This window comes from Cavia porcellus, unplaced genomic scaffold, assembly GCF_034190915.1.
Source record: "Cavia porcellus strain 051 isolate PalLab524CR breed Dunkin Hartley unplaced genomic scaffold, mCavPor4.1 scaffold_22, whole genome shotgun sequence".
Lineage (NCBI taxonomy): Eukaryota > Metazoa > Chordata > Mammalia > Rodentia > Caviidae > Cavia > Cavia porcellus.
In genome coordinates this window covers 26965743-26989258 of record NW_026947505.1, presented here as the reverse complement: position 1 = coordinate 26989258, position 23516 = coordinate 26965743, and the positions used below count along the sequence as shown (strand labels likewise).

Sequence of the window (23516 nt, the reverse complement as noted above, 5' to 3'; positions counted from 1 at the left end):
TTCTCTCCTGTTCTTTATTTTAATAGTTCATAACTAAAAGGAATGAAAAGGGAGGTGAACTCCCTGGAAGTTGTGATCGCTGGAAGCCTGTAGTCCTGGCCATTTCAGCAGTGGGATAGGGTTTGGGGTCCCTGGTGATTTGGTGGGGATAGTAGAACAGGAGGTGGAGAAAGGAGAGAATGAGTATGAAAAGCTACACATTTAAATTTTATTTTTGCATCTAGTGCTTATTGATTGGTTTGTATCTTAGGATGAGAAGTCGTGTGTTGATACCAACTAATTATGTAAATAGAAACATAACAGTAAACTTACCCAGTTAGTATATACAAAATAGGTAGAGATTCACACTTTAAAAAGTGAAATTCAGGGGCTGGGGATTTAGCTCAGCGGCATAAGCACCTGCCTTGAAAGCAGGCAGTCGTGAGTTCGATCCCTGGTACCGATAAAAACGAAAAAGACAAAAAAAAAAAAAAAAAAAAAAAAAAGTGAAATTCATTACATTGATGTTTTCCTTTTCTTTTTGAAGGAAATATAATAAAATTTACTGGATCACTTATTTTAGGGTAAGTGTCAACTGTAAATACTAGTCGGCTTTATTATATTACTCTTTGAAATGTCAGTGGAAATGATTTAATCACTTCAGTTTTACCACTTCAATGTTACCTTTAGTTACTGTACTCTGTTGCCTGGGGGATATTTTCTCTTGGGTCCAGTTGTACACTAGAGTTTCTGCCTGGCTGGCATTGTAGATGTGAGGAGAGCTCTTGACACACACACTGTCACTCTTCCAAGCTCTGTACTCTTTTTTTTTTTTTTATCGGTACCGAGGATCGAACTCATGACCACACACTTGCAAGGCAAGGCACTTATGCCGCTGAGCTAAATCCCCAGCCCCTAAGCTCTGTACTCTTAACACTTCATATTAGATCCTAAAGTGGGTGAAGAGGCTAGAAATTGATTAGTAAAATTTTTTTTGAGATATATAAAGTTTTTTTTAATTAAAAAATTATTTTTGAAAACCCTAAAATCAGGATGATGGTTTGGTAGAAATTATCAAACTATGTTATATGCATATTCCTGTTATTCTATGTAAGCACTGTATATTATTAATAATAAAAAGAAAATGCCTGAAACTGCCCTAAAGCTCCCAAGAAAGGAAGTTTAGGTCAACCGAGAAGACTAACAGATTCGTCTCTGCCAGCGTATGCTCCCTTGGAGGCACATGTACAATGGCTGGTGTAGCCCTTTCCATATTGTTGAATGTTTGTATAATACTGTAGTGTACTTGTTTCACTAATCTAAAAGCAATAAAGAAGTATACTTTATGGATGTGACAGATACCGAGATAGTTTTTTTTCCTTTGACTCATTCTGAGCAAAGGATAAATGCATACCCTTTTCTGTAATGTAGTTCCTTTGTTTAGATTACAGCTATAGTTAGGAAAATCATACAGCTTTTAGTTAAGAACTTTGTCTTTCTTGAAAAGTGTGATTAAAGTATAGAATAACATTTGCTTCTCTTACCTGGTCAGATGGATCCTCAAGAGAGCAGAGAATTCTTCGGAGCTTTCTCCATATTCCTCTGGTGTATCTGGGTCTGGATTTTCTTGCTGTAGGGTGGGAACCAGGTCAGCACAGGCTGATGAGCTTTGGGTCCAGATGAAGTGCAGCATGTGTATAGATTTAGCAAAGTATTGGTCAGTTGGATTAGGAAGGAAAAATTTTTATTTGGATATGCAACAAACTTTGTATTTCATATTTAAAATAGGCTTTGAATATAGTTGTGAGGAAAAGGGGAAACCTTTATATATTTGTACAAATCTATATACAGTTTGGTATCTAGTGAGATGATATATCAGAAAGTTTCTGCTTTTAGGTGAAGAACATATGCATGTATGCACAATATGGGTATAGAAGATGTATAATCATGTTGTTTATAATAGATTCAAATTAGATACTGTATGTGAATATGCTCATATCCATGTAGTAAACTGTGTGTTACATCTGACTGATGCAGTTGTGTATCATATCAAAATACAAATGCAGAAACTACACTTGCGTGCAATAGTAAATCACACAAATAGAAGGCTGATAAATATATACAGTGTGATTTCATTCATATGAATTTCAAAAAGAGGCAAAACTGAGTTCTGTTTAAGTTCCATATAGAGGTAGTAAAACTAAAAAACAAAATCACAAAAATCAGAACAATAATTTTTTTTCATGGCTCCCTGTCAGCAGGACTTGGTTATAACCCTATTGGAAATAATAACGTGCTTAAGTAAAAAATGTCTCAACCTGAAAATACAAAGTAATTTTTTTTCAGTTTTTGGTTTTTCAAGGTAGTGTCTTGCTGTGTATCCCAGACTGGCCTCAGACTCATGGCAATCCTCCTGCCTCAGCCTCCAGAATGCTAGGATTACAGGGGTGGGCCATCATGACCAGCAAAAATCAAAACAAAAATTACTTGTAGGGATGACAAAAATGTGTTAGGTCAAGGAGAAGAACACAGATGGCTTTTGGGATACCACTAATACTCTGTTTTGAACATAATTATGCAACTATTATTTAAATTTGAGATATGTACATATACATACACATGAAAACAGTGTCATTTGCACATTACTCTGTTTTCAATAAAGAATAAATTTTGCTATGAAAAGTTTAAAAAAGAGTAGCTCCTGTGTTATATTTAGATCACATAATTTATGATTTTTTTTTTTTAAAGAGGATCTTTATTTCTTACATATGAAATTCTGGCTCTGAAGAAGTCTTTGACATTAGACACTCAAGTGGTAGAAACAGAAAAAATGAAGTCATATATATATGTGCACACAGGTTCTTCAGACGGAAGAGAAAGTCATGGTAAGTTTATTGTAAAGTAACCTCATCTTTGTGAAGATTGGAAGCTAGTTACTGAATTTCAAAATGAGTCTATTTTCAGAGCATGGTGGGATATACCTGTAATCCCAGCATGTTGGAAGCTGAGTCAGGAGGATTACTGTGAGTTCAAGGCTGTCTGAACTAGTAAAGTTCAAGGCCAGCCTAAACTACATAGTAAGACCCTGTCTCCAAAAAAAAAAAAAAAGAGTATATTTAAGTTACAGCATTAATAAGATAAATAGGCTTTAAGAATCACCAGACTCAGAACTAAACTCAGTTCCTAAAGTAGTAATTGAAGTTCACATTTTACAGTTACATATTTGACCAAAGATTGTAGTTCTCCGAGAGTTGAGTGAAGTGAAGATTAGCTGGCTGTTTGAGTCTGAACCTGGAATTCCCTCTTCAGCCATTAGTTCAGAGGCTGGCCCAAGTTTGGCAAGTACAAAGATAAGATTTTGTCATGTAAGTCAGAGTTTTATTTTTGTCTTTTTTAGGTGCTAGGGATTGAACCCAGGGCCTTTGCACTGAACTATACCCCCAGCTCTTTTAAAATTTTGTAGACGTTGAGATAGCGTTTTAACAAGTCACAGAGTTACCCAGACTGGGCTCAAATTTGTGATCCTTCTGCCTTATCCTCCCAGAGTGTTGGGATTAAAGGTATACACTACGATGCCTGCTTGATATTTTGCTCCAAGGGCTTTATTCATGCAAACTAAACTCATTATGATTGTAAAATGAATACCAGTTCATTTTTTTATCAACTTTAGAAGCTTAAAACTTGTCTTTATTAGTTAGGACATTGCTTTTGTCAATATTTAGGTCACATGTGAACCTTCAAGTTTCTTGGTGAACATGACTTTAGAGCAGAGGAGTATATTTCCATCAGATGTGGGTTAGCTTGGTGAATCTCCAGCTTGACTTACTGCTACCTGTTCCTACACTGACAGCCAGGATGTGCCTATGAGCACATTATGCAGGCTGCAGGGCAGACTGCATTGTTTCAGGTCTATGAACTGTATCGTTACACTATCTTGTTTGTTATTCTATCACCTTCCTGCCTTTCAACATGCTGTTATAATGTGCTTTTATAGTTTGACTTGCATAAATTATTGCTATATCTTATAGTTTACCTGTATAGTGAAGCTTAATCTCATTAGTAAAGTATCTTCAAGTTTGAGTTCTAGGTGGTCTACTTATAAGAGTCATTTTCCTACATAAAATTAATCGTAAACATGAGTTTTGATAGCTTTAGTGTTCTTTGTACTACTTTTTCAAAGACTTGAAGAGTGATTTTATTTTTAAAGTTAGACCTTTATATTTCCGTGTGGTTTAAGTTACTTTGATCCTGATAATAAAAAGATAAAGATGCTGTATTTTTCGTTATAAAAAATTTGGAGTTTATGCATTTCTTTTTGAACTATTACAGCATAGCATTAAGAGTGCATGTTTGGTTTTAAGTTTGTAATCATTTTAGGGATTGCCTGGCAGGCAAGAAAAGAACTTCACAAAGCAGTAAGAAAAATATTGGCAGCATCAGCCAAGTTATTACAGAGTCCATTTACTGGTAAGTATCAAACATTTAACTTGAATCTTCATCAATAATCTGGAAGTCATTTAAATGGGATTTTTAAAAAAATTGTATATATTTGACTTTACGGAGACAGGGTCTACTCTAGTCCAGGCTAGCCTTGACTGTCCTTGCATTTGTGATCCTCCTGCCTCATTCTCCAAAGTTGTGGTTGCAAACTGGGATTATAAACTTGTATCATTATGCCCAGATTATATTAATGTGTTTAATAGCTATGGAAATTTTATTAACATTATTTTCTTTGGCTATATTTAATTTTAAGGGCTTACTGATTTGCATATTTTTATCTTTGTTGTTCAATAGTTATAAATAAATATTGTGATTAAATGTGACCTATTCTGTTGATGAGTGTTGCAGAATTTTAACTTGTTAAAAAATACCACTCCTATGCTTTCTCATAATGAGACTTGCATCAAAAATGTAGATTTTATAAATAGGAAATCTACAGTGTGAAGTTAGTGCTAAAAAAGCTGACCTGATGTCCTTACAAAGCTTTTTGTTTTTTTGAGATAGAGTCTGCTATGTGCTTCAGGCTGGCGTTAAACTTACTGTGTAGCGCAGACTGTCCTTGAATTCATCCCAGTAATCTTGCCACAGCCTCTCAAGTACTAGGATCACAGGCATGTGCTGTCATGTCTAGCTCTTTTCAAAGTTGACATGAAGAAGAATAGATAGGAAAACTTTCTACAATTAAAAGACAGTAAAGAGAGTTTACAAATCTTGTTTTTGTTTTGTTCTGATGATAATGGAGATTGAGCTTAGAGTGTTTGCACTGAGCTGCATCTCCAGTGCTTTTTAAATTTTGAGATAGAGTCTGGCTAAATTGCCCAGGATCGGCTCAAATATGTGCCCTTCTGGCTTCACCTCCCAAGTGCTAGGATTATAGGTGTGTGCTACCATGCCCAGGACAAATCCTGGTTTTAAAACATTTTTAAGATTCCTCAAGAAACTAAAACTAAAGGTTCCATTTGACCCAGCTGTTCCCCTTCTTGCTCTCTTCCCAAAAGAATTGAAATCATTCCACAACAATATATGTACATCCATGTTTATAGTGGCACAGTTTGTAATAGCTAAATCTTTGAAACAGTCCAAATGCCCTTCAACGGATCTATGCATAAAGATGATGTGGGGATTTGTTTTTGCTTTTGGTTTTTGGCGTTTTGAGAACGGATCTTACAGGCTGGTTTTGCACTTGCAACCATCCTCCTGCCTCAGCCTCCTGAGTGCTGGGATTATAGGCATGCACCACCACTCCTGGCTAAGGTGTGTGATTTTTTTTATACAGTGGAGTACTAATATGCCATAAAGAAGGATAAGCTTGAGGAATTTCTAGCTGAATGGATGCAGCTTAAGACCATACTCATAAGTGAAATAAATGGGACACATCTGTTTAAATACCACATTGTTTCACTGGTGTGAGAAACCAAAATGTATAATAGAGAAGTAGGAGGAAAATGTTCAAATGAGAAGGGGAACAAGAGAGGGAGAGGAAAAGGAAACAAGGGACTGGAAAAAAGAATAGGAGGAAACATAGGAACATAATTTTTGTAAATTACGGGGGAAGAAGGATTGAAGGGAAGGGAATGGGGAAAAAACAGCAAGACATGTCATGTACAGGTACCAGTTCCTTGAATATTATCTGATACATATCTAAAATGTACCAATAAAATAAATGCAAAAAAAACCCTTCAAAGATATTTTTGTGACTTTGGGGATGATTGTGCATGTCTGTCATCCTAGCAATTTGGGAAGCTGAGATAAGATTGCAACTTAAAGTCCCACTTGAGCAATTTAGCAAGACCTTGTTTTATAAACTAAAAGGATTGGACACATAGCTCAGTGACAGTGTCTGTGGGTTTAATCCTTAGTGCCTAAATGAAGGTAATAAAAAAGGGGCTGGGTGGGAGAGATTTTTGAAAAACTTTGGTATGGAGCTAGGCTGAATATAAAATGGCTTTGGAAGGTTTTTGTCATTGTTCTCGGATAGGATAATAGCATTGTTTATGTAAGAGAATGCAGCTTGTTTTTCTGGAATACCAGTTGAATTGTGGAAGGATAAAATGGTGTATGTAAACCTTTCTTTCAAGTAGTTTTTACATACATGCATGTATGTTGTTAGGTAGCCTGCTTCAGAATGGCTCATCAACTAAATACTATTGAATTTTGGGTTTCTCACCACTCCCAGTGGAGTAGATTCTAGGTTCTTTTCATCTCAAACAAAGAATTGAACAAAACAAGGAAAAAAGCAGTCAGTAATTTTATTTCAAAAAGTAAGAGTGGGAGAGAAAGTAGCTCTGCAGAGTGAGCTTGGGCTGATTGAAGAGAAAAAGAGTAAAAGCAAAAATAAAAGTTTATGCTGTGTCTGGAAGATGCAGCGGGGGCTTTGCAGAAAACTGTGATAGCAAGTTCTTCACGGTATGTGTATGTCCTTTATAATCTTGAGGAAACCTGTGAGAAGTCTATATAAGATCCTGAGAAGCAGTGCTGGGGTCCCACATCTCAGGCTGACATCAGCTCTAGGCTTTCCTATTGAAAGCCTGCTTCAGTTCTTGCAAAAAAAAATCCATTTGCAGGGCTTTGGGAACTATTCTGTGCATGTGTTCAGAATTTTGTAATTGCCTGTATTCTCAGCTTTGCCACACTAGCTCATATAGGTGAAAGAAATATGGCAAAATAAGTTAATAAATTCTGATGAGATAGGCATAGTCAATCCTTTATATATTTGATCTGTTCTAAAATAAAATTTTTTTGAGAGAAAGAGGAAAAAGTGACAAAGTAATGAAAGACACTATAGTATCTGGTTCTATCCTAGATCCTCGATCTCCCAAACGAGTGTATGGCGGAGGTTAAATAAAAAGAGACAAATTGTATGATTTTTAGGGCTCCAGTAGGGTCAAAACCCTTTAATTAAGCTCGAGGTTTCGAGGGTAAAGACAAAAGTTTCTCTAGATCAGTCCACTTATATTAGGACCATGGACAAAGGGCAGAGAGACTGAGGAAAGCGCAGGCAATGAGCAGGACCTTGGGAGTCACTTCAAGGACGTCTCCAAGTCATAAATCAAGTCAATTTAGTAGCACTGTCTTATCATGAAGGCATGGTAGAAGTGAGACTGTAGGAGTAATCTTTACAGCTGCAGTCTCTACCTAGTTAATTGGGGTTGGAGCCAGAGTGTCCGCAGCTGTGGCCTTATCTTGCCCTTTGAAGTATCTCTGGCCTCACAGGCCACTACAGACCTCAGCCAGGAACAGTGATTCATAGAGATTGACTTACTATGAATCAGCTCCCATCACCAGGCAAGGGGTCTAGGCCTAGCACAGACTCACAGATAAACATATAAAGCCAATTAGTAAAATTTAAATCCTGCTCAGAGCTGCTGCATAGTGGTCTCCAAACTAGTATGTGAAACAGAAGTACACACAAAACTTAAGAGTAGATGAGAGAGCTAAGAACAAACATGTCACTCATCATCAGTGCCTGTGTATGGATTTAACTTTCTTGTGAATTTTGAATATAAATTACTATCTTTTTAAAAAAATTTTATATAAATTACTATGTGAAATAGAAGTGTAGAATAAAAATGTCCAGCTGTTCACATGGTCTTGTTTTTGAATGTTTGTCTTTTTTTTTCCCAAAGACACTTTTAGCACGGTTGATGTAGAAGCTCATGAGTGTGCCCTGTGGCTGCTTCTGAGGAAAAGCAAATCAGAGGACAGGACCGCACGACTGGAGGCTGTGCGGGAAATGTCAGAGGCCCATCGCTGGCATGGTAATGAGACCACCTAAATTGTGGAACTCCATCAGCTAGCTCATGACTTCTGGTGTAAAAGAGGAGGGAATGAAGTGAAAGAAGGAAAATAATTCAGGGAACCTTAAAATACAGTGTATATTTATATGTAAAAAAAAAACTTATTACAATGAAAGACACATTGCCAAGATCGATAGGATAAGTGTGTTTGATGCAAGGGGAAATTTTTGAATATTTTGAGGGCGATTAATATAAAATATATTCAGGATTTTGAGAAGATGCTCCAGTGGTAAAGTAGGAAACTTGCTAGCCTCGTAGCCACATGTGTTTGGTAAGAACAGCATCAAAACTTACATATTTATTTATTTTTAACATAAGCTTTGATTACATATGTCCTTGGAAAAAACTCTTGATTCTGATAGCTATTGTCTAGTGTTTTGCTTGCATTTTCTTTTGGTTCCTACTTAAGTAGAATAATACCTTGGTTCATGAATGCTTCTTTTTGTAGTTTGGTTTCTAAACAAAAGTGTTTAGGAAAATTTTGCTTCTGTTTGCAAACTCTATCTGGTGACAAAAATAACCATAGGTGTCTTCTCCATGCAATCATAACCACAGCCATCTTTCTCAAAATCATAAATACGTAAACCAAGATACTCATGTATTTTTTAATTGCTTGGTGTGCTATACAATTTATTTCCTTTCACTTTGACAGTCAATTTGACTCTAATAATTAGCTAAGTTTACCCTGTTTGTGTATTTATACTTTTTAGAAATTATAAAATATTTAATTGCATTTTTATTTTTGTTTGTTTGTTTGTTTTGTCTTTTTCCTTTTTATCGATACCAGGGATCGAACTCACGACTGCCTGCTTGCAGGGCAGGCACTTATGCCGCTGAGCTAAATCTCCAGCCCCTTAATTGCATTTTTAAACCACAGATTTTTCAATAAAACTTTGGATAAGCTCAAATGTGGTCTGATTGTAGTACATACTGACCAAACTGTAATTTTTTAGTAGAACCATCTTGTAAAAAGTAAGAAATAGAAAAGAATAATATTCTCAAAGAAAAAATCAAAATAAGATTTTTGCCTCCATGTAAGTTCTTTCATTGGTTAATAGTGATAATTATAATAACTTACAAGTATAGTATAATTACAGATTTAGAATAAACATCTTTTAAAAAACCTGCTTCCCCCCCAAAAAATTGTCTGACTTCCCAGGGCTCCATTCTAGCCTTACTAAATCAGAAAAATCAGAAGATCCCTGGCATATGGATTTTGAAACAGTTCTCCACTTGATCCTGAAGTAGTCCCTGAAGTTATCAGCTGCCCTTTTGGAAAACAGTGTCAGCTTCAACAATTGGAATTTGTTTTTGATAAATAAAGAATGGCATGTTTAAATCAGAGTACCATTATCTAAATATTCATGGGTAGCATAGATGCCAAAGCATTGTAACATCACCACTGGACTTAAACTTCAATGCAGCTTTTAGTGTTTTGAATATTGAGGGAAACAGCTTTTGAATGCCAGGATTATTTATAAACTTGTTAAACAGAAACTGACTTAGGAGTTTTCATTATTTGCGCTTCATTGTTTCCAGGAAATCAGACTGTGACTCAGTCCCCAGACACAGAAAATGTTGAGAAAGATTTTGAGTATTGAGATTTCAAATATTGTAAATGTAGTTGTAATTTGTCAAAAAATACATGGGAAATTTTGGGATTATATTGTATAACAGCTTAAAAATTACAATTTTTTTCAAGTAATTTTTTCATTTAATTCCTATAACAATTATAAGCTAGTTTAGGTATTTATTAAAAAATACATTTTTACGCCAGATTACCAGTATAGGACAGTTGCTCAAGCCTGTGACCCAAGAACTCTTATTGGTTTGGCACGAAGCAAAGACAGTGATCTTCGCTTTTTTCTTCCACCACCTCGTTTGCCACCTTTAAAAGAAGTAAGTAACATATGCACAAAGTATAAAAGTTTATTTTTATTTATTTAGTACATGTTTTGATACATGATTAATATATTCATTTTATATTGTACGTATTGCATTTTAGCCCTTTTTATTTCCCCTGGAAAATAATTCAATATAGTCTCTTAAATTTGGGTGCAAAAGAAATTTTCAAAAAGCAATTGTTGGTTGCTTTTCACAAGTGAGTAAACTAGGTTATAAAACTGAAATTACATTTTTCAAAGCAAAGATGTGATTCCTTAGGAGGAGCTATTTCTCACTCATTATTTTCTGTCTTTGGGAACTGGGAATCTCCGTAACTGAGTAATTTCCTATGATAGCAAATCGATACTTGAGTTTGCTGTAGATGAGGTTTTTTTCAACTTTTAACTCTTACTGACGTTTTGGGCCAAATATTCTATGGAAAACTCTCTTTTGGGTATTGCAGGATGCTTAGCAGCACTCTATACTCTATTCTCAAGAAGCTAAAAATAGCCACAGTTGTAACAACTTGAAACTGCCTTTAAACATTGCTAGTTATTTCTTGGTGAGCAAACTAGCCCCCAGTTGAGAACCATTACTACAGATTTGAAGGTTGTTTCTTGAGAACCTCCCCTAGATTAGGAAATCAAATTCTTAAAACTTTAACATAAGCAGTTTTTTAAAAATAGAAGAATGAATATCTGGGATACTAGTTATCAAAGAAAATGACACAGTAATGAGTTTTATCAGAGAAAATGAAATTGTAATGAGTTCTATATTTGGAAAACAATAACTTTGATTAAAGAGTATAATGATTCATTTTGAGTCAAGGTGTAAAGAAGCCTAGGAGGGGTAGAGAGTTAAAATTTGCTGTAGGTCTTTCAGATACAGTAGCAGACATGAAAGTAGAGTTCAAAATTAAATGATTATTTTCCTAAAGGGTGACTGTTTGCAAAACTCAAAGCACTAGTTTATCTCTGCTAATACCTGTGTATGCTTGTGTACACGCTTAGATATGCATATGTTTTGGCTTTGATTCTTTTGAGTATTTTTTTAATTGTAAATCAATTGTTAAGTTTATTTATATTTGCTTTTCCTTTTATTTCAGGATTGTTCCACTGACGAAGAACTCAGACAGTTGCTGGCTTCTTTACCTCAAACAGAGCTAGATGAATGTATCCAGTATTTTACATCCTTGGCTCTCAGTGAAAGCAGTCAGAGTCTGGCAGCTCAGAAGGTCTGTCCATTTATTTATTCAGAAAATGTTATTGAGAGCTTACACTTTCTAAGGGTCCAGAGGCCAGCAGCTGGATCCTTAAAAGAAACTGAATGTACTGACTTCTGTTTTTTTGCTGTGCCAAAAGTAGGCCATCTGGTATCTGATAAATAGTCACAGGAGTGTGCAAAAGCAATACAAGACACTTCAAGAGTGTTTAACTCTGTTTACAGGTCATTTATGACTTCAAAAGTAGAAACTTAAATTGAATCTTAAAGAATGAATACATATAAGTGAAATGAATACATTTCAAGTATCACCGATACATGAAAGTATATGCCAATAGTGCCTCAACTGATACATTTAACTTTGTATTCTTTCTTAAGCTGTGGATCTGATTATTCATCCTCCTACTAGCATCTGAGCTTTGGTGTATGACAGGAATCTCAAGTTTAACAGGTTGAACCTGCCCTCTCTGTAAAACTATTCCTCTTTTGCTCGGTGAATGGCATAGGATTCCCACCCAGTAGTGTACATTAAGGACTAGGAATCATGCTCAGTTTCTTCCTTGCATGTGCAGCTTAGCAGCATCTCTTGAAGTGACCCTGCAGAACACAAATTTTGAACTTGTTTGCCTGCTGTCCTGCTCTTGGCTCTTGCTACTTCTCCAGTGTATCCTGTTCTTTCATCTTGCCTTCTATTCTGTACTTCCCTTAATAATTTAAGAAGTCTCTTTTAGATTCTTGTACTATTTCATTTTTTTGGTGACATCAGTTCTTATTTGTAGTGGTGATTCCTCTTCGTGGACAGAGTCAGTAATGGGTCATGCCTTTTGATGGTGTTCAGCAATCTGACATTAGGCTGAACAGATTGCTTGCTGTGTGAGTTGCTGACATCATGTATTACAGATTTTTCCCTACAAAGCAATTTTTGAATTGTTTCTCCTGAATACCTCATAAATTTCTCTTCCTTTGTGTCTGTCTTTTTTTATAGTGGCAGTTAGGGTAAACTGAGGCACAACTGAGACCACAGGCAGGCATGGTTGAAGCAGCGGGTAAGGACTTTATTGCAGACTGGGTACCTGTTGGCCCTGTGCAAGGGGAGAAGACATGTTTTTAATAGGGGAATTTAGTTAGGGGAGTGGATATTGCCAATGAGGGGGGTACAAAATTTTGGGTCTCTGAGTAGGGGATCTGAGGCTAGGTGATAGAAGGGCAGTGTTGGGTATAGGGAGTGCTAGCAGGCACAGTATGCCTCATGGTTTTTCATGGAATTACCTCTCTGCAGGTTGAGCTGTGGGGGCAGCTACAAGCTGGTTGAGCTGCATGGGGATGCTGCTGGCTTCCTTTTGAACACCGTGCTCCCCCAGGTGTGAGTAACAGATCTGCTGGGGAGTTTTTTTTCTGTTAGTTTTGGGCCAGGGTCTAGTTTGGAAACCTGACATTCCTGTCTGTTGTGTTATAGAAAGAGAAGAGGGGTAAGAGATGAAGTTTCTCGGGGCTTCTTCATGTGTGACTGGGGACTGTGGGCATCCTAAAAAAGAAGAAATTATTGGGGAGAAGGGAAGGGCTGGCAACAGCTTTATGACATTGTGTCCTCGGCGCAGGTCAGTGTGGGGTTCTCGTTGGACAGTGGTCATAGTGGGCCATCAGGAGGAACTGTCAGGCTGTCGTGGATTGAATCTATCCTTGGAGAAAATCTCTTATACATCTTACTATGCAGGGTCCAAATAATAACAGAAGAAAGATGGGGAACAGGGGGTCAAGTATGGGGAGAAGCCAGGATATCTACCTGGTTTGGTAAAGCCTCCCCTCCATCCCATGGAGTAGTCACCCTTTGCCTGTTTTTGAACCTGGTGGCTTGGCCTAGAGGCTTTGGACTGTAATGGATGAAACCTGCCCTGTTAACATAGAAACAGTATTCCTCTTTAGGAAGATGCCGGGGCCCTCCATTTTTGTGGTGAGTAGATCCTGGGGCTCTGTGGTTCTGGAAGGCTACCCTGGCCAGAAAATTTACCTCTTTATAAGTCCTGGAAGCAATCAGAGATCTTTCCATGCCCCTCTGACATTTTTTCTGATAGCTGCTGCTGGGCTGTAGTGGAGTACTATAGATGACTATGGGGACCTTGTCCATTTAGCTTTTATGGGTTGAGGGTGTAAATTTTCAATAGGACTGACCTGCCAATGAGGTCATCTTTGTAGGGTTGGATGTTGGGAGAAGGCAAGATGAGAGATTGGCTGCCTTTTGAATCTGTTGTCTGACTAATTGGAGATTGGGAAGGTAGCCTCCTAGGGGGTCAGTTTCAAGGATAGTACAGGGGTCTGGAAAAAAAGGATCAGCCATACAGCAGTTCAAAGGGGCTGCAGCTTGTGGGTTTGCAGGGGCCTGCCCTGAATCTGAGGAGAGCAGTAGGGAAAGAGCTATTTCCCTACTTTCTGTTATTTTTTATTTTACTCTTTATATTTTAGTTTTCTCATATAAGGGAAACCATGTATATCTGATTTATTTCACTTAAGATTGTGGTCTTAAGTGCATTGGTTTTCCTCAAATTACTCATTTATTCTGCATAGCAGTCTAGAATTCCGTTGTATATAAGTACCAGATTTGCTTTATCTATTCATCTGTTGATGAACATACAGACGACTTCTGAGATTTAGCTACTGGGCTGGGGATTTAGCTCAGCGGCATAAGTGCCTGCCTTGCAAGTGCATGGTCATGAGTTTGATCCCCGGTACTGATAAAAAAAAAAAAGAGAGAGAGAGAGATTTATCTACTATGAGTTGTAATGCTATAAAACGTGAATATACATTTATCACTGCAACATGATGTCTTTAATTCTTTTGAGAAGATACTTGGAAGGGGAATAGTGGGCTGACTGGAATTAGAGGAATCTCCATACTGATTTTGCAGTGGTTGTACTAGGATTTCTTCTGCCTTGGTCCACAGCAGCCTTGTTAGCTTTCATTACTTGATACTTTATGATAGCCATTCTTTCTGGAAATTGGAATCTCAGCCATTCTTTCTGGAGATGGAATCTCAGTGTAGTTTTAATTTGCATTTCTCTAATGGTCAGAGATGTTGAATATCTTTTCATATATTTATTATTCAGGCCAGGGATTTAGCTCAGCAGCATAAGCGCCTGCCTGGCAAGTGCAGGGTTGTGAGTTCGATCCCTGATGCCACAAAAAAAAAAAAACAACAAAAAACTGTTTGTTCCTCTGAGAAGTACAAGAGGTCTATATTTTAATTGACTATTTTTTTATTGGATCTTCTATTTTGCAGGGATCTTAATTTTTTTGAGTTCCTGATATACTCTAGATGTTAGTCCTCTGAGGAGTAGCTAACAAAAATGTTTTTCCCATTCTGTAGGTCATCTCTTCACTATTGATTTCTTTTCTGTGCAAAAGTGTTTTAATGTGATGTGTATCCATTTGTTCTTTTTTTTTTTTGTTCTGGGATGGAACTTAGACCTTGTGCTTGCCAAGAAGTTGCTTATGTCACTGAGCTAAATCCTCAGACCTTGGTATTATTTCTTAAGTTCTGTTGAGAAAATCCTTCCCTATGCCTGTGGCTTCAATAGTTACTGATACCCTTCTGGATTTGAGTGGTGTCTGTGATTTTTGTCTGTTTCATTTCTTTTTGGCGGGGAGGAAGTACTGGGACTCAAACTCATGACCTCATGCTTGCCAGGCAGGCACTGTACCACTGAGCTATATCACCAGCCCCCGTTTCATTTCTTTTTTAGTGGTGGTGGCGTATACTAGGGATTGAACTCAAGACCTCGCGTTTGCCAACCAGGCATTTATGCTGCTAAGCTGCCGTTTCATTTCTAATTGTATTGATATGGGTCTTTGCTTTTGTTGGTAAGATCAACTAAGGGTTTGTCTATTTTGTTTATTCTTTTGAACCAGCTGTTTGATTTATCAGTTCTGTTGTGTTTTTAATCTCAATTTCCTTAATTTCTTTGTGATCTTTGTAATTTCCTCCCTTTACTAGTTTTGGATTTTCATTGTTCTTGATTTTCTAGGGGTTTGAGGTGCACCATTAATTTACTTATTGGGGGCTTCTTTGTTTTTCTGATGTGGGTATTCATAGCATGAAGACCACCTGGATACCAATCTCCATATAAGTATGACATTGTGTTGTGATAGCAAAACCTAACCAGTGGTTTAGGTGTGGTAGATTTCTTAAATGCCAGAGAATACGGGAAACCTGCACAAAGATTTCAGTGCTTTCACAGAGCAAGAGGCTAGACACTTGCTTTCTGATAGGTGGTCAGGCTTCCTCAGACCCTCAGGTTCTCCACCAGGTACACTGCTTCTGATGCTACCTGTGCAGATCAGAGATCCTTTCTGTTGGAACAAACTCATCACTGTTGCCCTGAAACTCCCAAATCCCTCCCCCTTAACTTTGGTTATTGGTAAATCTGCTCTCAAGTGGAAGTAATAGAAGCAGAACAAATTCAGCTCATTTCTAGTTTTTTTTTTTTTTTCACATCTTTTGCTAGGCCTCGGCTTCAGCTTGCCTGACATCATTTTTTCCCCCTGCTTTATTGATCTGTCCCCTTCTGTTCTCCTTGCACTCACTGAGCTCCTGCCAGGATGGCCTTTTCTCTCCTTGCCAAGTATGTATCCACATAACATTCTCTGTGCTTGGACCTGGTATCTTCAGCTTGTCACATGGTTGCCTGCCTTCCAGTCTTACCTGGGAAACTCTTCAAACTTTCTCTTCATTTCCAGTGTTCACTGTGCAGATTGCCCTTTGTAACAATACTTCTTGTGTAATTTTACAGTATGTTTATTTGCTTGCTTACTTAAAAGATGTTCTTACACTCTTCCAATAGCTTATAACTTTCTCAATATGGAGTACAGTGCCTCATAAAGAATCCCACAACAAATTACCAAAAATGAATGGATGAATCATAATGTTCCTAAAAGAGCTATGTACAAACTTATGTTTGGCTTAAGTAAATAACAGTTGGGATATTTCTGTTGTGAATCAAAATTTTTTTTAAAATTTTATTTAAAGAAAGACTAAACAAAACAGAAAATAGGTAGAAATAATACATGCATTCAGAGAAAAAATAAACAGTAAGAAATCACTGGTTGATGTTTACATATTGTCATTTTACAAATAGTTATTCAAGATACAAAAATGGAACATGTAAAGTGAGAATTCAAACAGCGAGACTGCAAACAGTTCTGTTCAACTGTTCAATAAAAACTTAGAAATATGGTCATACATGCAGTTATCCATGTCTTCAATTGTGTTGAGATAGAAAAAACCCAAGCAGGCTAATATCACTCTGAACAGAGAATAATACTATTGCTGGGTTTCACATTATGACACACCAGAATCAGCACTGGGTTCTTTAGTGACTCTTTTTCCTCAAAGTATCTGTTCATTTCATCATGTGTCATAAGATCAGCTCTCATAAACTGTTTATAGATTCTACACATGCATGAGTCTTAACATGTATTTCTGTTCTTTCTATATTAGAGGTAGAAACGAAACAAAGCAAGACAGAACAAAACATATTCCTATAAACACATGAAACAAAAAAGACATATAAGACCATTGTGCAAGGACTTCTACCATAGTTCCTGTGTTGTCTCTTGTTATCTTCAATAGAACTGGCTATATATAATAGTATTAATAAAAACACAACTTTGTATATAGCATAGAACTTCAAAAACTAGCAGTTATCAAACCAGAATGTATATTGTAGGGTCTTGTCTTCTTCAGTGTAGTTGCCTATAATCCCAAATTGATGCTATCAATCATATTAGTTTTTTTTTTTTATAGAATCTGAAAATAATTTTATAAGTTCATATAAATTGCACAGAATAGTGGATTACATTTTGGTGTACTGCAACTTACTTATAGAATCAAAGTATTTTTGTGTGCCAAAGACAACAATAGAGATAACTCTGAGGATTATGCTTAATATAGATAATATGGTAAGAAAATATCCATTATATATTAAATCATTTTGGCTGTATAAACTTGTTGAAATACCTTAATACCTTGTTAATTCAAATATACTCAATTTGAGAATTATAATTTAAAATATTTATATATAGTGTTTGATAGCATTACCTATAATTAATCTAATATGGATAGAAATTCTTTAGTAACTTACCTGGTTGACATTTTCTCTTACAGCTTACTGTTGTTGCTTTTCAATTTTTATTTTTGCCCTTTTGTATCAACCCTCTCTACTTTTTCATTTCCATAACCCTTAAGAAATTGTTTTTTCATTTCCTTTGTGAAACTCGACATGTAGCATATCTTAAATCTTTAATCTATTTTTGAGATAAGGTCTCACTGTGTAGTTCAGGCTGACCTTGAACTCACTGTGTGGCTCAGATTGGCCTCAAACTCACTGTGATCCTCCTGCCTCAACCTCCTGAGTGCTGAGATTACAGGCATGTGCTACCATGCCCAGCTTTATGAATTTAGTCTTGTATATCTCTGTCCAGTGATAAAGCGGCAGTGAATATGTCTACTTATTTTCATATTTTGGGTAAGAATACAACCTAGGGCACCATACCCTGAGTGAGTATTTTTGTACTTACTCCTTTTTTTCTTGTACTAACTGCATAATCTGCCAGTTCATAAATACCTTAACAAGCTTTGCCAGCAACACCAATTGACGTGGGACTATATTATTTCATACTACACAAAGTAATCAAGAAAAACTAAAATCCTAGGTCATTTTTGTTGTGTCCCCTTTCTTTCTTTTTTTTTTTTTTTTTTTTTTTTTTTTTTTTTTTTTTTTTTTTTTTTGGTCTTTTTCATTTTTACCGGTACCAGGGATCGAACTCACGACTGCCTGCTTGCAAGGCAGGTGCTTATGCCGCTGAGCTAAATCCCCAGCCCCGTCCCCTTTCTTTCTTTGGGACATTTAATGTAAAAAGAAGTTAAATGATTCAATAAGAGGGGTTTTAGGGAACCAGGTTGTGGTCGTAAATCTTCTTTTTCCCTGTTAGTGCTGGAGATTGAACTCAGGACTTTGTGCATGCTAGGCCATTGATCCATCTTGTTAATGAACTTAAGCATAGAATCTACCCATCCTCACTGAAGAAAATAGCTTTCAGTGAGTTGGTTTCTTCACAGTTCTCAGCTTAAATAATGTGAATCTTTGGAATTTTTAAACTTGGAAAACAAATACTATTTTGGAGAAAGCATGAATAAAAATTGTAAAATGTCCTTAAAATTCTTTCAGTATTTAATTAGTCTACTGAGCCCTGAACCTCATAAACTTAACTCAGGATGCAGAACCTTATGAACATTATTTCAAACAGAGATCACTAGACTTGTTAGGAGTGGTGGTGCATATGCACACCTGTAATACTAGCAGTCTGAGAAACTGAGGCACGTGAGTCATAAATTAAAGCTCAGTGCAGGCAAGTTAGTGTTTTAGCAAGACCTTGTCTCAGAATTTAGAAAGGGCTGGGACCTAGCCATGGTGACACAGACTTTAATCATAGAACTCAGGGAAGCTGAGGTAGGAGGATCATAAATTAGAATTCAGCCTTAGCTACTTAGTAACTTGGTATCTAAAAATAAAAATGAGGGCTGGAGGTTTAGCTCAGTGGCACAAATGCCTACTTGGCAAGCACAAGGTCCTAAATTCAATCCCCTGTACCAAAAATAAAGAAATAAATAAAAATTAAAATGAAAATAAAAGAGCTAGTAGCTCAATGCAAAGGGTTCACTTCCCAGTAGCTCATGCATGCACGCGCGCGCGCGCGCACACACACACACACACACACACACACACACACACACACGCGCGCGTGCGCACATATCGCACACATAGACACATGATCTTTTACACAAATGGTAATACATGATACATTGTTCAGTGCCACCTTTTTTTCATTAAGGTTTTTCTTGGAGCAGTTGTGTATTACTATATGTGAAGAGTCTCATAAATTTTTATACCTGAACCATAATTATGTAACCAAACCCCTAAGGATGGGTTTTAGATTGTTATTCTTTTAAAAAACAGTACTGTAGAAACAGACTTTCCAGTGTGTATTGCCATAGGATGAATTGTTAACGGGCAAGAGCACTTGTATTTCTGGTAGCTGATGTCCAGGTGTCCTCCACAGTTGTGCCATTGTTGTTACCAATGATATTACCAGGAGCAAGTAATGTCATCTTCCACCCTTTAGGAACTTCACCCATCTGATGAAAGTGTAGTTTTTCAGTCAGTGTACATGGCTGTCATGGTGAACAATAGTAAACATTATTTGACATTTTAGAGGCATTTTTGTTTTGCATGAACCTTTTATTTATAACTATTGCTTATATTTCTCCCTCTTTCCTTTCACTCATTCTTTTTGTCTGTCTTTTTTTCTCTTCCTTTCTTTCAATTCTTGAGATAGGGTGTCATTCTGTAGTTCAGGCTGACCTTGAACTCACTATATAGCCTCTGCTGGCCTCAAACTAGTGATGATCCTCCTGCCTCAGCCTGCTGAGTGCTGGATTACAAGCTTGTGCCACCATGCTCTGCATGGTGGTGGTTCATATTTCTATAGCATTGTTGGTATGTTTTACACTGATTTAGGAAATACTTTTGTGTACTGGTATTAACACTTGATCTGTGAAAGAATTGGAAAAATTTCCCCCATTTTATTCTTTATACTGTGTTCTAATTTCTTTTAGGAATAATCTATACTACTTTTCTATTTGAAAAATTTCCTAGCTATTCTTTCTTATTATTCTGTATGAACTTGAATTTCACCTTGGGAAGAATTGAAAACTCAGTAATCATTATTTTCGTGGTCTTTGATTTATCTCATACTACTTTAAAATTTTTTTTTTTGATTATTAGGCTTGTAGGAGACCCTGTTGGTATAATCTGGAAATCATATATTGTACAAATTACTAGTGACTGAAAGAGAGAACATTGGAACATTATTATCAGCTCCAGTCTTTTCTTACTTAGTAAACAATTGTGTGTTGTTCTTTATCCTTTTCAATAAGATACAGAAGAAAAAATGGAGAAAGATGCAAAGATTGTTCTGTTCTGATAATTCATGTATTTTCTAATAAACATCATACAGTTTCGAATAAGTTGGCATACAGTTTCCTATAAGTTTCTAAAGTATTTTGAGATCCATGCTTATTAGAACTTTCTAATACTGTATATAGCACAGAAATGTTATTTTTCAGTAAAATTTAATTATCTTAATTTCAGGGTGGCTTATGGTGTTTTGGAGGAAATGGACTTCCTTATGCTGAGAGTTTTGGAGAAGTTCCGTCAGCTACAATGGAAATGTTTGGTTTGGAAGCTATAATAAAGCATTCTGAGGTAATTTGTACATTAAACTTGTGGTTTACTTTGGATAGTTAGGTTGAAATAAATTCTATATGTTGGTTCATACAAGAAAGCTAGTACTTCTTTATTATAAAAAATTAAAGGCTTTTCACTTATTTTAAAATTTCTTCTTTCTTTCCCATTTCATTTGTTAGAAATGATAATCATCAGCACTGGGGAGGCTGAGGCAGGATGATTGTTGCAAGTTCGAGACCAGCCTGGGCTACAGAGTGAGCTCAAGGCCAGCCTGAACTGCATAGAGACCCTATCTCAAAAAAAAAAAAAAAAAAAAAAAGATAATCATGATTTAGTAAAAATTCATAAGCTTTAGTTTTGCTAATTATTTCTAAAAATCCTTATTTTTAGAATTAAAAAAAACCCATTGTTTAAATACAGCATTCACTTTTCAGCTACTTTTTCTTCTACTACTTTTCTCAGATCTATTTTTACATATACTACCAGATAGTTAATTTCCATTAAAATATCTGCCAAAAAATGTGAAAGATAGGGAAAAAGGAAGTATTAGATAATTACATACCTGTGGTGGCAAACCTGTTGCACTTGTGCTGCTGCAGGCTCTTTGTATCATTGAAAGCTCTGAAAGTTGCACCATCCCTCTATGTGCACTTGAAATACAACTATAGCATATACCAGTGATTTTTACATTTTTTGGCATTGTGGAATTTTTTCTGTTGTAATCACAAATTTTGAAGTACTTCCTACAGAGACAGGAGTGTGTTTATTTAAGTAAATTGAGACAAGAATTTTGAGGAGTCTGTTTGCCTGTCTGTTCTAGAGCAGGAGCCACCTGGTTGTCCCCAAAGCATGCTGTGTTATCTTGTATAGTGAATTGTGCAACGTAAAGCAAGCTTTCATTAATTTATTATGCTAGATACCCACACACAGTGATAGCATTGAAGCAAATGGCGGCTTGCAACTACTTCAGAGGCTGTACCAACTACACAAGGACTACCCTAAAATCCAGAGAAGTATAATGCGTGTCATTGGAAATATGGCTTTGAACGAACATCTTCATTCAGCAATAGTGCACTCAGGTAACAACCTTATTGTATGCTGAGTATTTTTTTATCCAATCCTTTGCTTTCCCACTGCTACCTTTCATTGTTACATTTTTTTTCAATAGCCTTGAGACTGCTTAGGATCCTTACAGTATATTATTTTGGTGGTGGTAAGGAATTATTTGAGATTGCAGATATCCAGACTTAAAGAAGTTAATGTGTGACACTCACTGAGAGCAGAAGAGCAAGTTTTGCCATGTTTATCATTTGATTGTTTATATAATTTTTTTTATTTAAGGAGAAAAAAAGTGTACAAGTAATACAAAATTTAAAAAATAAACAGTAAGAAATCACTAGTTAATAGATTACATGTTCTCATCTTAGAAATAGTTGTTCAAGTTACAAAATTAAAGCATATAAAGTGGACTTTCAAACAGTGAAAGTGCAAACAGTTTTGTTCAGTGATCCAAAAAAAACTCAGTAATATGGTTATCTATCCTACACACTCAAACATATATGCAGGTATAACCTTTAGAGCACCTTCTTTTCTTTTCTTTTGTACAATGACAATTATACATTGTGGGTCATATTACTCCCACAGTTCTTATTACTTTTTTTGAAGAGAGTAAAACCAAATGCGACATATCAGAACAGAGTCAGTCAAATCAAAAGGATGGACATAATAGATAATGTAAAAACAAAATACAAGGTGATCAACAATGGTTACCATACTGCCTCTTACTATTTTAAGAAGAATTGCCTAAATCATCAGTTATAATAAAATTGAACAAAACAATAAAGACTAAAACCAAAACACTGGAGACATTACAGGACTTTAAAACAAGATAATAGTCAACCAGAATGGGTGTCATAATGAATCTTATTGTCTTCACAGTTGTTGCCTATACTTTCGAACTTGGTACTATCAAGGAAAGCAGAATAAGGGAAAATCAGTCAAAACAAGATGGTGAGGGCAATACAGGGTTTCAAATCAAGTTAATAAGAAATCAAAATAGGTTACTATAATGTATCTTGCTATTTTTTATTTATTTTTCCCTTAATTAAAAAGATAATAAAAAAGTAATTTTAAAAAAAGGGGGGGATTGAGATAAAAGAGGGCATAACAACAGAACAGCGCAGGTCAAAACATAACCATTTAAGCAAAATAGTGTTTCACATCAAGATATCCTGACATGGGGACTTCCGGGAGAACATGGCGGATAGACAGCAGCAGCTTCAGAGGCTCTCTGAGAAACCACACTTAAAATCCAGGAATGTTGCGGGGTGAGAAATCCTAAGCGAGCGATGATATACTTTGCTGACCCAGGAACGAACTAAACTAAGAGAAACCAACTGGAAACGCAATCCTGGTGACATAACAGGAACAAATAAGGTCTCAGTGTGGAAACTGGACCCCATGCTACTGGAAGCTGCGATTTGAATTTCCTGCAGCTGCTGCTGCGTCCCAATCAGTGCGGCAAGGAGGGAGGCACGAAAGCTCTGAGAGTGGGAAGCTGTGAGTGGAGTTGAGAGCAGGACTGGCCAGGAGCCCTGCATCAACTTTTGGTGAGTGAGCAGATCGGGGACCCTTCCATAGAGTAGGAGGCTTCAGCAAGGGACATGGTGGGACCGGGCAGACTAGCTGGAACAGGTTGTTGCAGTGACTTCAGTCACATATTCCCCTCTCAAGTGGGATTGGTGGCGAGTGCCTGGCCTGCGTGATGCCGCTGACTAAGACCCAGTAGGCTAGCCCAAACCAGATCCCAGCGCCTGGAGGTGCACCCTAGCAGTGA

At 36.6% G+C, this 23516-nt stretch overlaps 1 protein-coding gene across 6 annotated transcripts in view; it reads left to right on the top strand.

Moving 5' to 3' along the window:
- Window positions 1-23516, top strand: part of Serac1 (serine active site containing 1) — a 94649-nt gene that overhangs the window by 48820 nt on the left and 22313 nt on the right. For 2 of the 6 annotated variants that reach the window (XM_013151084.3, XM_013151085.2), the window contains exons 3-8: window positions 4357-4446; window positions 8106-8237; window positions 10054-10175; window positions 11266-11394; window positions 20585-20698; window positions 21597-21759. In XM_013151084.3, coding sequence (XP_013006538.2) covers window positions 4357-4446; window positions 8106-8237; window positions 10054-10175; window positions 11266-11394; window positions 20585-20698; window positions 21597-21759 — 750 coding nt within the window. Of the gene's footprint in view, window positions 1-526; window positions 564-2727; window positions 2865-4340; window positions 4447-8105; window positions 8238-10053; window positions 10176-11265; window positions 11395-20584; window positions 20699-21596; window positions 21760-23516 lie in introns of all 6 variants that reach the window. The other 4 variants (XM_063232956.1, XM_013151087.2, XM_063232957.1 and 1 more) reach the window with 4 other exon arrangements.